The sequence below is a fragment of the Barbus barbus genome, assembly GCF_936440315.1.
Source record: "Barbus barbus genome assembly, chromosome: 13".
Classification (NCBI taxonomy): Eukaryota; Metazoa; Chordata; class Actinopteri; order Cypriniformes; family Cyprinidae; genus Barbus; species Barbus barbus.
The window spans coordinates 16,677,402-16,691,188 of record NC_136741.1 but is presented as its reverse complement, the minus strand read 5'-3'; the positions used below and the strand labels follow the sequence as shown (position 1 = coordinate 16,691,188).

Genomic DNA, 13,787 nt, shown 5'->3' with positions numbered 1-13,787 from the left:
ATTCTAATGGTTTCCCTAAAGTCACACAGATGCTATGGCAGAGAAATATGCATAAATCATCCTAAACATTTGCAAATCATGCACAGCCTCCAACTCAATGTGACAAGCAATCAGACAGATACAGGAGTCTTTTTTTTATATATTTATTAGAACAAACGAATTCTGCACAAATGAGGAGAGAAGCAAGATCGAGCTCTAGTCCTCCTCTGCAGCTTGAGCCCGAAGGAAGCTGGCCTTCTTCTGGGCAACACGGTCTTTCCTCTGAGCCAGTGTGAGCTTGGCACGGTTCCATCTAGAAAGAACCACTCAATTTCAGCAAACAAGTAGAAAGCAATTTCTCCCAGGACTTTTAACTATAGCACTACATTTTAAATGAAACAATCATTTAGTAGGTGAGACTACCAATGTTTCCCCAGACCAAACAAGCATTAGTCAAGTTAGATTTATTTAGTCCCAAGCATAAACCATTAATGCTTTCTGTAGTCTAGCTGACATAGATGTATGAAAAACTCCACAATAGACAGCTTAAAACGAAACTCTTCTGACACTAAATGCCCAACAATTAACCAGAGCTGCTCTCAGACCCGTCTTGAAGTTTGCATCAACTGTGCAAATGAAGGACCAACTACAATTTGCTCAGTCTGAAAGGTATCATCATCAAGCAGCAGAATAATTGTGGACATCAAATGTCAGTTCTAAATGGTTGAAATGACAAAACTTAAACGAGCAAAAACAACATGCCTCCGAGTCTGTAATACAATCACAAACATCACCAGAGAGCACAAGACATGAAGAAACCAAAGGACAGATGGATACCTCTTCTTCTTGACTTCCCGCTTGGGCTTATTTTCATGCACTGGGTTCTCCCGGATGGCTGCGTGTGCCTTTTTGTACATTTCTTCCATCTGAGGAAGAGATTAATATCATTACTAGTTGTAACTGTTATATAGCAGCCAGTTTTATTGTAATAGCCAATGTTATTGAAATATTTAACTGCCAAGTGTTTTGAAATGGAAACTCAATCTTTGCAATACTTAGAGATACTCCACCCAAAAAGCATGGTCTGTGAGAGAAAAATACTAGTACTTTAAACTATAAGCCATTGATTTGAGTCAACTGTCATTTGAGAGTTCATGCTTGATGTAAACATCAGCACGTTGTTGAGGAATATTGTAAGCACATTGTGAAACATGCATGAGAAATGTCATCCTGCATCACTTCTTACATTAGTTTTAGAATGCGTTTATGCCACTTGTTGGCCCAAAGAGATGGTTCAAAATTCAAACAAGCTTAAAGTATTAGTATTTTCCTAATTTCACTTCATACCGACGGTAATACTGTCATTACGGTCTTGTTCGTTTGATTTTTGAAGATTCCACAGTGAGGGTTCCATCTATTTGCATTACATGGACATGGTTTATTTTTCTAAAAATCTTTGTGTTCCACAGAAGAAAGCCATACACATCTAGGAAGGCATGAGAGTGAGTAAATAGGAGAATTTTCATTCAGAATTTTTAGGTTGAGTATCTCTTTAAGTCTAAGATCCAACAGATTTAAAAAATTGAAGTATCAAACATCTATTAAAGCTGGATTCACATTTTAAAATTGTGAAAAAAAGAAAAGCCCAGCACATACGGAATCAGGGGTAACGCCGTTCTTGATGAAGCGAGAGAACTGTTTCTTGTAGGCGTCTTCATCCTCCTCCATCAAGTATCTCATGTATTCCGAGACGTTCAGGCCCAGGATGTGCTTGCGGTGAACCTCTGCATTGAACTCCTTGCTCTCAGTGTCATAGCCAGGGAAACGCTTGGTGCTAAGACAAAGATTAAAAACTCATATGCTGGATACACTAGATTCAAATTACACTCTGCATTAATGAAGAGAGCTCATGCACATTTTGGTGCTTCCAATGTAAAGAAGTCTCAAAATCAGTTGCGTCTTGAAAAATCACATCAATTGAGCAACTACAAGCTACGCCGTTTCAAACGGTGCCATCATCAAGAAGACAGAATATGAAATGGGAAAACCCAGAATAAATTGCTCTCACCCAATATTTTGAGCATATTCAGAAATAAGCAGTAAGAGGGAAGACCTACCTGTGAGGAATGGAGAGACCTCCATCCACCGCTCCCTTCAGGGCACCGAACACCTTGTTGCCAGTGGTGGTTCTAGCCAGGCCTGCATCCAGGTAGCAGGTGAAAGCTCCTGGCTGCCCATCGATGCTCTCCACATTAAACTCATCCCCAGTGATCTCCACCTGGCCCTCGTATACTTTGTCAAGGCCAAATTTGTTGAGCAGCTGGAAGAGAGCACACAGTGGACCAGTTATAACCAGTCGTTTGTCTTCGTATCAATTATCCTGGATTAATTCAAGCCTTTCAGAACTGTTAAGGATACAAACTGTTCTATTTGTATATCAAAGCTAATGTGTTCCGAACAGTTCTGCACAACAGCAAACGACTATCTACTCATCTAACACACAATCATAGTGCCAGTGCAAAGGTTTTAAACTTTGCCTCAAAAAAAAAAAAAAATCTATGACAGCATGCAGTGAGAAAGATCACACGTCTAAAGTTCAGGTTGTACCACACTTAAGAGCATCTCGGTTGAAATTCCATATTTGTAATACGCTGATGTGGCAAGTGAGATACATAGTTAGGCAGTCAGTCCCTTGAAGAAATGCATATCACAAGCGGTCACCGGAAGACCATTCCAGTTGTAAAAGGCTAAATGTACCATTTACGCAGATTCTCACATCAAGTAACATGCCTTAATGGGAATTTTTATGAAAACATCTGGATTACTCTTATACTATAGGTAGGCATTCATTTATAATTAAATACCAGTTATATACATTTGCTGCATCTCAATTCACATATCTCCATGCCTGTCAATCATCTTATCAAAATGTCCTCATAAACAGTTAAACACACTCCACAGCTCAGTTTACGCTATCCAACAAATCTTCCTACTGTATTAGAGTGACTAGAATGTTAATCTACCAATTGTCGGTCTTTCTTGCAATGACCTCGCCTCACAAGGGCCGAACGTATCTTTATGTTTACAATATTGTTGCAGATTAACTTTTTTCTGCAGGTTAGATTACAGGTACATCTAAAAAAATTTGGAATATCGAGAAAAAAGGTCAATATTTTGTCTCTCTCATTTCAGAAAGTGAAACCCATATATTATATAGACTCATTACACAAGAGTGAAATATTTCAAGCCTTTATTTCTTGAAATTGATGATTATGGCTTACAGATAATGAAAACCCAAAATTCAGTGTCTCAGAAAATTAGAATATTACATAAGATAAATTAAAAAAGGATATTTTAAACAGAAGTGTCAGGCTTCTGAAAAGTATGTTCATTTCTATGCACTCAATACTTGGTTGGGCCTCCTTTTACATGAATTACTGCATCAATGTGGCGTGGCATGGAGGCAATCAGCCTGTGGCACTGCTCAGGTGTAATGGAAGCCCAGGTTGCTTTGATAGCGGCCTTCAGGTCATCTGCATTGTTGGGTCTGGTGTCTCTCATCTTCCTCTTGACAATACCCCATAGATTCTCTATGGGGTTCAGGTCAGGCGAGTTTGCTGGCCAATCAAGCACAGTAACACCATGGTCATTGAACCAGCTTTTGGTACCTTTGGCAGTGTGGGCAGGTGCCAAGTCCTGCTGGAAAATGAAATCAGCATCTCCATAAAGCTTGTCAGCAGAAGGAAGCATGAAGTGCTCTAAAATTTCCTGGTAGATGTCTGCGTTGACTGTGGACTTCAGAAAACACAGTGGACCAACACCAGCAGATGACATGGCAGCCCAAATCATCACTGACTGTGGAAACTTCACACTGGACTTCAAGCAACATGGATTCTGTGCCTCTCCACTCTTCCTCCAGACTCTGGGACCTTGATTTCCAAATGAAATGCAAAATTTACTTTCATCTGAAAAGAGGACTTTGGACCACTGAGCAACAGTCCAGTTATTTTTCTCCACAGCCCAGGTAAGACGCTTCTGACATCATCTCTGGTTCAGAAGTTGCTTGGTAGCCATTTTCCTGAAGATGTCTGAGCGTGGTGACTCTTGATGCACTGAATCCAGCTTCAGTCCACTCCTTGTGAAGCTCTCACAAGTGTTTGAATCAGCTTTGCTTGACAGTATTCTCAAGCTTGTGGTCATCCCTGTTGCTTGTGCACCTTTTCCTACCCAAATTCTTCCTTCCAGTCAACTTTGCATTTAACATGCTTTGATACAGCACTCTGTAAACAGCCACACCTTTCAGTAATGACCCTCTGTGACTTACCCTCTTTGTGGAGGGCGTCAATGTTCGTCTTCTGAATCATTTCCAAGTCAGTAGTCTTCCCCATTATTGTGGTTTCAAAGAACAAGAGATACCTGGAATTTATACTGTAGGGATGGTCATTAATTGAAACTCAAATGTAAACAGTCTAATATTTTGAGATTCTGATTTTTGACTTTCATGAGCTGTAAGCTTTAATAATCAATTAAAAAAAAAAAAAAGTTTGAAATGTTTTACTTTACATGTAATGAATCTAAAATATATGAAAGTTTCACTTTTTGAAATGTTACAAGAAAAAATTAACATTTTCACGATATTCTGATCACTCAAACCCCTTTATCAAAACCTTTCTACTTAACCTCGATTTAACATTTTATTCATATTAAGAATAAAATATTTCTGAACCGAATCCTTTTTCAAAGCACATCTTAGCTATTAGAGTGTGCATGGACATGCACTTCGAATTTCCTCCAGAAATATTCGACTGTTTGGGTATCTATGTTTTTCAGCATACTATGATTTGGGACACTCATTCTAATTCTGAATACCATTTAGGATGGATAGTATGCAAATTGCGACACACCAATTGTGATTGTGGTATTAAAGGGACAGTTCACCCAAAAATGAAACTTGTCAATAATTGCTCACCCTAATGTGGTTCCAAACCCCAAGACCTTCGTTCATCTGGGAAACATGAGAGCACCACAACGCATGCATGCGGTGCTGCTGACATAGAATAGACATGTGCCGTGCCTTGTTTACAAGCAGAAGAACGCACGTGTATTTTATGCGTCGTGGTACTCTCATGAATGGCAGAGGAGAAGAGTTGTTGAATAAAGTAATTTGCTTTCTTTGCACACAAAAAGAACTCTGCTTTGTAAAATTACGGCTGAATAACTGTCATATGGACTATTTTTCTGATGACCTTACTACGTTTCTGGGCCTAGGAACATTTCAGTTGCATTGCTGTCTATGCAGGGTCAGAAATCTCTCAGATTTAATCAAAAATCTCTTAATTTGTGTTCTGAAGACAAATCAATGTCTAACAGGTTTGGAATGACAGAAGGGGGAATAATGACAGAATTTTCATTTTTGGGTGAATCATTTCTTTAAATTCAACAATTTATTGCTACACAAGAATTGGCAGCTCGCATTTAGGCTGCAAAAACAATGCGGAAAGCAATATGTTTCATTTCTAAATTGTTTCTTTATGTCTTGCCTTTTCATGGATAAAATCAGATTAAGATATAGTAGATTTAAAGAAAGTCATTACTAAATCTGGACTGACTTTAATCTGGTGACAAACCTCTTAAAGTATGAATATTTAATTCCATTAAAAAGTTTGAGAATGTGAGCTCTGGTACGACATTACTTTGTGCAGAAGATGCACACAGGACTTTTGCTGTTTCAGTTATGATTAATGCAATTTTACTAATTCAATCTCCCGCATGTGAAATGCATCACAATAAAGTCATATTTCTGTCAACATTACAAATGTCTAGAGAATAGGGGTTAACTTCTTTAATGCAACCACTCTTCAAGTTCTTGAAGCACTAAAACTGCAAGGTAAAGTTTCTTTAACTCATTTCAGGGGGGAAACTAAAAATAATAAGGGGAGGAAGTGAGACTCACCCTGCGGGCCAGCAGCAGCCCAGTGCAGTAGGCTGCAGCATAATTTGTCAAACCCACACTGATGCCGTACTTGGGCAGCTCGTGGGAGTAGGCCGCACACACGATCATGTCACCCTCGATTTTGGCGTATGCAATCTGAAAATCAAAAACACCTTAAATCACCTTTGACTGTCAACATTCAACTCACAAAGACAAGCACCAGTCACCTGTTATGAGGCACAATAATGAGAACATGCATGTCATATTTTAGGACGTCCTGCTGCATGAGCACTCTATAACTGGTCATGAGACAAATGAATAGCTTTGCACTCACCTGGCAGATGATGTCCCTGTTGGAGAAGCGGACAATCATCCTGTACTTGGGTGTGTTGTATTTATTCTTGTCTTGGATTACCAGGCGCTTTCGGGCAAAGTAATCAGTTTTTCCCTCTAGAAAGCAAAAAGATAAAACAATGAAAACCAAGCCTGTCTGTGTGACTTTAGATAATGGTTAATGTTTAAATTTCTGGATTCACCTCTCCTTCTCCTGAACTTCACCTGGTACCTCTTGAAGTAGGCCTTGTTCTTCACTACTTTAACGAAACCCTAAAAGACAACATTTTAAAAAGTCACTCACTTCAGAGATTCATCCTGCAGAAGCAAATCAAATGCACATTTTTGCTACAATGAAAACGGACTTGTTATATCTCTAAAGGGCTGAAAGGCCTCCATTAAGTGTTGAAGGCGTAGCATGCTAGCATTAACCATCACGTAAAAGCTCGATCAGGTGTTTAATACCATATTGTGCTTTTTTGAGAGCGTGTCATGTTCCGAGAACCATCAGTAATGTTGCAAATTCACCACAGGGTGCATGTGTCTGAAACTCACGTGGGAAGGGCTTGAAATCAGCCATAAGGCCACGTTTGAACAATGTCTATCGAAGAAAATCTTAAATCATCCTTTTATTATCTGCCATCATTTTATAACGTAAAGGCACCAGACAGATAATGAATCTTTAGGGAACATAAAAATAGAAGTATTGCGGCGCTGTACTGACCATTTTGTAGACTTTTCAGTCTCCTAAGCCGGAGCCTGGAGTCAAACTAGGGAGTTTTGACTCCGTTGCACGGGAAAAAGAAAGAATGATATGCGCATGCGTGGTAAATACCGTCGACAACGGGGCAAAACAACACTGTGTGGAGGAAAGCACAGCGACACCTGCTCTTTTGGATGTATAACGGCAAATATGAGCGAAAATATATTTCTATGTGCATGATAATCAAAAAAAGACATCTGTACAACTCATTTCTCTTTGTTCCAAGAAAGACTGGCGTTATGTTTAGTTGTCTAATTTATTGCCTGCTATCTATACTGTAAGTTACTGTACTGTAGCCTATATTTACTAGGCTTCTTTTTAAATGTCATAATAAAGAAAGAGTCAAATAAACATACAAATAAACATTTTCTTCTTTTTAAAGATCTGTTGTTGGGATGGAACATGTTTATATTCAATGCCATTTTGTAGCCTAATATATTATTTGTTTGTTTATTTTATTTGTCTTGATGCTTAGTTTGTAAAGTTTGAATTATTGTTAATTCGGGTTGTTGTTTTTATTTAATTTTTTTTTCTGATTCTGTGCCAATTTATTTGAAAATTTGTTTGTATTGTCTCTATATCTGCATAATTGGAGGTGTGATTATTATTACATTATCCATTATTAATGGTTGTTTGCACTTGATGATACATTTGTTTGTACTTTCCATGTGTTTTAATGTTGATAAATCAAAACATTTTTATAATGATTAGTTAATAATTAATGTTTATTTACTGCTGTGTGAACATTGGACAGCAATCAAGCTATAATTTTGATTTTTTTGTCCTTAATTTAGTCATTATGGAAAAGTGTGGATAATTTAACTGTATTATTATTTATTTAAAATGATTTAGAATTATTACAAATATTATTTAAATATAATTCCTCCAGCTATTATTTCTACCACAGAATGCTACAGAATTTGAGATGAGGTGGAAGTGACATTATGATGGAACTACATAAACAATGGACATTATGAGATCTCGAGCAATTATTTTGTATAATCTAAACAGAGTTCTCCTTAATTTGTTTACTTTTTTAGAAATGCTGAAAAATGTGTTTAACGGCTTAACTGTTAGACACACCTTCAAAAGAGAACACATTAACCTCATTACATGGAGAAAGTAATTGTCTTTTTTTTTGTGTGTCTTAAAATAGGTTCCACGTAAAGCAATTCTAATAGGCTGGATAGCTGTCAGTGATGCATTGTTGGAGAGAGAAAGGTGTGTCCTACATCAGAAAGAAATGAGATTTACGTCAGCACAACCAAGCGAAACCAGAAAAGTTAGTTACTCTAGAACGTCTTCTGCCATCAGTGACCCCAAACAGTCTATGCATTCACTAACTTTCATGAGAAATCTACATTTTGCAGATGACCTAGCCATCTAATGGTGAGTTTTATTCAATTACCAGGCCTATTCTTTCCACAGGGGCCTTTTTAAGAGAATATGACACAGCAAGGACAATCTCAATGCAGCAAGTAATTAAAAACAGTGGAGGAAAATGATTATAGTGATGAAATACATTGGATGATTATTAAAAAAAACATTACAACATGTGAAATATTGACTTGAAGTTGAAACTAGATACAAAGTAATGAGGTAGAACTCCATTTAATTCACTGTTGTTAGTATTCAAGTATTCTAGTAGCCTATTCAAGTTATTGGAGCTATCGTGCTTATGGCCGTGTATTGTGAAGAACAAATAGATAGGCTAATTGTTATGTCAATGATTCTAAAATAACTACATTTTGTTTATTATGTTTTCCCATATTGACTAGTTGCCCTCTGTTTATATATTATAGCTGTACATTTAGTCACCGAAGATGCACAGTGAGCAAAACAAGGTGGACCCTGATTTTTTAAAATTAGTTTTATTATATTATACGCTTTTAAATGTGTTTTTTTTATGTTCATTTTGTCGGCAAGTAGACAAGAGCATGTGTTTACATGTACTGTTTACAGCAGAGGGTAGTAGAGAGCTGATTAGCTATGCAGGCAGCGCATTAGTGCGCATGCGCAGTTCTTCTGTCCGTCGTCTTATGGCATGAGTGACTGCTGGAGGAGCTGCGGCAACTGCCTTGCTGTCTGCGCACACAGGCTTTATACACTCAGCCTATGGACTGGACTGTTGAAATCCTGCCCTAGTGTGAAAACTGACCGCTGACGTCGGGCTTGAACCCTGTGTGCAAGGTTATGCAACTTTACCTCGCTCCATGGAAAGTTAATATTTAGCTAAAACCCCTGGAATTGAATAAGACTTCAAGGTAAACAGTTTGAGACCGTTTTAATCTAACTTAGTGTGTGCGTGTGCCTGTTGCAGGAGAGAGGTGAATGCCGACCAGCGTCCGCTGTTTGTTGTGGTTGTTTATATAACGTTAGTTGTCCATTTAAGCTAGTAATTCAGGCTCAGTTTATCTAGCTGCTTGTCAGCTACTAGAACACCGTTTAAATACTAAAATATGGTTTAAGAGTTGTCAGTTTTGAGACTCTTAGAACAGTCCCAGTATTACAAGTTGAGGTCTAGACTATCAGTTAGCCACCAATGCTAACTCCATTAGCCAGAAATTTCAATAAGACACAGCTAACACTAGTCAGCACATATGCGTAACATATTATTTTTTTTTTACAAAAGTTACATTTGCCATACGTTGTCAGTTTATCATTTTCCCATTAAGATTTACCCCAAATCATGCAAACGTGTATTGTACGACTGATGTTATGAGCTGCCCGATGGGCTGTTTGCCAACAGACATTTAAAACCCAGTGGATTTGCTCTCTTATTTTTAACGTTATTATTTTGAGTTTTGAATAACAGGCCCATATTTGTGGGCATATACGACAGTCCCAGGTCATCAGAGGTTAATGCACGTGCGTGTGGTCACAACATTGTCACGGATCACAGTGCCACGTTAAGATGTCTAGTCTAGGGTGGGGTGAGACTCAGCATGCATTGATCAGGGGAAACTAGAGGAGTGCCATGATAAACAGCAACGGAGACATTCATTCATTATGGCTTTATACTTTTGCACAAAGCATGCATCAAGAATCATGGCAGTATTTCTATTTCATGCACCCACTTTAATATGGTGCTTTATTTGCTTGGATCTTACATTGCTTAGTGCCTAAATGGTTTCAGAGATGTTGAGTAGGTTACCAGCAGTGTTGGGAAGGTTACTTTGGAAATGTAATAGGTTACAGATTACAAGTTACCCCACTTAAAATGTAATAAGTAGTGTAACTTTTCAATTACTTTATTAAAGTAATGTAACTGATTACATTTGATTACTTTTCTAAATTTCTAATGTTTTCAACTGTTAATCATTTTCAAACATGTAAACCAGGCAGGGTAAACCTTACAGTAGTACTTAACACCGATTACTGTCACACTTTTGAAATCCTTTACCTCTTGAATTAAGATTTTTTTAAAGTAGACATTGGATGCAAAATTCACTTTTGCATGGTTTTTGCATATAAATGTATCTTAGCAGTGTGTGGACACAACCACCCTACAATGATACAAATCCATTCACTCTTTTTTTTAATCTCCCAAAATCCTAAACTGTCTCAACAAGCCGTTTTTATTTTCTGAGCAGTATGATGTCATATTGCTCAGGCCCCGCCCACAACCGCTGAAGTACTGTCCATCCAATATTAGCATATTTTCACCCTCAGCCAGTTGTACGAAGTCCATCATTTTCTCCATGCTCCAGCAGCTGTAGCGACAATGTCTTGTAAGCAATGCAGGTGTTTTGTAGTTTTGTGATGTCGAAGAACATAAGAATTTTAAATTTCTCCCGACACCACTGAGCCACTGAGGACACTGTGCATTAATTTAGTTTTTAATGGTAATGTACCACGGAATACACCTAAATTCGTTTATATCTGCACAAATAATTTTACTCCAGATTGCTTTCTGAATGAGGGACAATTCAAGGCTCAAACTCAAGGATAGATCAGTACCCATTGTTCATGATCCAGCTGCACCTCCAGAAGAAGTTAGTCTGACACTTTATATTTTTTATGATTATTTGCAAATCGCATTTGCTCTTCCACAGAAGAGAGGAGCAGATGAGCAGCGCTCATTAGCATTTAAAGGGACATGCCCCAAAATGAGTCGCTGTGAACAAAGTAAAAAGCGTGTTGTTATACAACCACTGAGGAATTTTAACCAAAGTATCTTGCAGACCGTTCATGAAGATCCTAAAGAATCATACCAACTTGTGGAAGATCAGTGTCCCCTTTGAAGCACAGCCACCACAAAATCAGACTTACTTTGAGGTCATTCTGAGGTTAAATACATATTTAAAATCATAAGAAATACTTTATTAGCTTTGGTACTGTTTTTGAAATCAAATCTTTGCATAGCTATGACAGGAAACACTATCTGGAATCTAACAATGCCTTGGAAAAAACAGTTAATCTTTAAAAAATTAAGCATAGCTATACATTAAACCCATATAGGAAATAAAAGAGTTATCGAATAAGCATGTTCTAAATTCCTGAAACATTGGCGTTTCATATTTTAGAGCAGTCACTGCAATTTATAAAATAAATCAATTAAATCTGTATGTGGGAGTGTGTGTGAAAGAAATCAGATGTAACCCCCTTTGCAATCGTTAACATTTTCATAAGTAACTGTAACTGATTACAGATTACTGATTAACTGTAACTGAATTCAGTTTCATGTAACTAATTACTCCCCAACACTGGTTACCAGTGAGTTCTAGTACAAAACATAATACCTATACTTGACATTGAAAAATATTTAAAAGTTATTTAATTATACATATTAAAAATAATTGGTGAAATATGAAAAAAGGGTATTAAGAATGAGGGATGATTGATTTTACCTGATTGAAAAAAAAATCTGTAATTTATTTCAGAATTTTAATGAAATACAGAGATTATACATTTGTATTAAGCACATTCTAGTCACCTCAGTGCAAATGTTTGAGGAAAAGCTGTTTTTAAAACTAATGTCTGGTAAATATGTTTTGTCAGACACTTGATTTGTGTGTCAAAGGGCTGGCTAACAAATTTGAGATTTTATGTTTTAGACATTTTGGACAGCATATGTACACTTTTTTTTTTATAATCAGTTGTGCTATAGAACGGGGTAGCACCATATTTAAATTTTGATATAAATGAAAATGAGGCTATGAGGGATGGAAGTACAGTACATTCAATAGTTTGTACTGTTGTTTAACAGCAAACCGATTGTTCAGCTGATGAAACCTCTTTCAGAAAATAACATTCAGTAGAAAGAAACTCATACTGAACATAAAACAGTTCTAAAAGGTGTGAGTTTTAAATTATGTGGAGGAAACAGTGTGCGCCTTTGTAAAGACTGTAAATATAAATCTAATAAAAACTCTTTATCCACAGTAAATGTAATATGATCACCATTAAAGGTCCATTTTGACTAAATATTAGATGTTACAATTTGTTAATGAAAAGTAAACATATGGGCCATGCAGAGCGGAGCGATTAATTGATCAATGGTTTTGGGAAAACAGTCAACTACTTCAATATTTTTCTCCCTTCCATTTAGTGTGATATTCTTGGTGTTTACATTTTCAAGGGTGATGAGATTCATACTGAAGAAAAGAAAAAGCACTTTTCTCCACTTTAGATAGCTACCTTTCACCATCATCCTCTGGCCCCATCAAGGTCGCTAGAATGAAACGTGAACCACTGGATCTCTAACTCTGTCTTTGCAGTGATTACAGCTGATCTCCTCTGATCGCTGCTGATCCACTTTAGTCGTGAGCCCATCCTTCTTATTCTGTGCACACCGAACTGCATAGCTATGTGCTGTTGTAGCACTTTACTGGAACATGCAGCTTCAGGAAGTGAACTGTACTATGACCTGAGGTATGTTAGTTAGTCATATGATTAGACTTCCTTGATTTGTCAGGCCGATAATCTTACACTAAATGCTTCTGACAGTCTTCTAGATCAGAACTTGTATGTGTTTTTTGTGGGAATGCTAATGCTGGATGTTGACTGACTTCAAGGGTAAAGGTGTCATTTTTGAGGGCAGATGTCTTTGCGGTGGCTTGTGGGTGTAAACTTTGGCTGTTTCGCTTGAGATTATAACCAAAGTCTTGCAACCAAATGACTTGCCTTTACTTGTCTCCTGGAGCGCTTCTTGTCTGGCAGAGGAACTCTTGCTTTGCTTTGATGTTATTTTTTTCCCGTAACCCTGAAGCATCGGTTATTGGGATTGCTCATTGTTCTTATTCACATGGTCCAAATATGTTGGCTCCATCTCATTTCATACAATTTGTCACATTGAATAGATCAAGACCTAAACAGAGCATTCCTGCAGGGGATCTTCTAAATGGCCTACATGTGGCTTGGTCTAAACTTGTTCTTATCTCCCTCTCTTTCTCTGTCCTTCCTTTCTCACACATGTGCCTCAGACAAACATCTTGCTTCCATTTGACTTGAGCAAATGGAACTTGTTTGCTTTGCAGACAGACATTATCGGAGTTCCCTTTTTAAGAGTATCTTGCCTTTTCAGACTGCATGACTTGGAGAATTTCTGGCCTCAAACGATTGAGTCAGGCAGTAGTGCACAGACGTAAGCAAACTTGCACATTCCCTACCAGTAAAGTGCTGACTGGTGAAAGAGAGCGGAAAGATACAATGCAACAAAATAAATCTGCTTAGTATAAGGTTTGTGTAGGTCTATTGGTAATATTCCTGTCTGTCTCGCACTGCGAAATGTCATTGGTTGGTCTAACATTGACTCTGCTGTTATGTCATCATGTCTTA

At 37.6% G+C, this 13,787-nt stretch overlaps 2 protein-coding genes across 5 annotated transcripts in view; one reads left to right on the top strand and one right to left on the bottom strand.

Moving 5' to 3' along the window:
* Positions 1 to 129: 129 nt before the first annotated feature.
* Positions 130 to 7,233, bottom strand: rpl5b (ribosomal protein L5b). The gene is made up of 8 exons (XM_079431852.1): positions 6,969 to 7,233; positions 6,448 to 6,517; positions 6,246 to 6,361; positions 5,933 to 6,067; positions 2,097 to 2,299; positions 1,636 to 1,813; positions 817 to 905; positions 130 to 292 (listed from the first exon to the last, which is right to left on the bottom strand). The coding sequence occupies exons 1-8, from the start codon at positions 6,969 to 6,971 to the stop codon at positions 196 to 198; spliced, it is 891 nt and encodes a 296-aa protein (XP_079287978.1). The 5' UTR covers positions 6,972 to 7,233; the 3' UTR covers positions 130 to 195.
* A 1,034-nt stretch (positions 7,234 to 8,267) lies between these two features.
* The window catches only part of LOC306879123 (ecotropic viral integration site 5 protein homolog), a 53,671-nt gene continuing 48,151 nt past the window's right edge, over positions 8,268 to 13,787 (top strand). For 2 of the 4 annotated variants that reach the window (XM_079431846.1, XM_079431844.1), the window contains exon 1: positions 8,268 to 8,396. In XM_079431846.1, coding sequence (XP_079287972.1) covers positions 8,394 to 8,396 — 3 coding nt within the window. In that variant the 5' untranslated portion in view covers positions 8,268 to 8,393. Of the gene's footprint in view, positions 8,397 to 9,023; positions 9,272 to 13,787 lie in introns of those variants that run through there. The other 2 variants (XM_079431848.1, XM_079431845.1) reach the window with 1 other exon arrangement.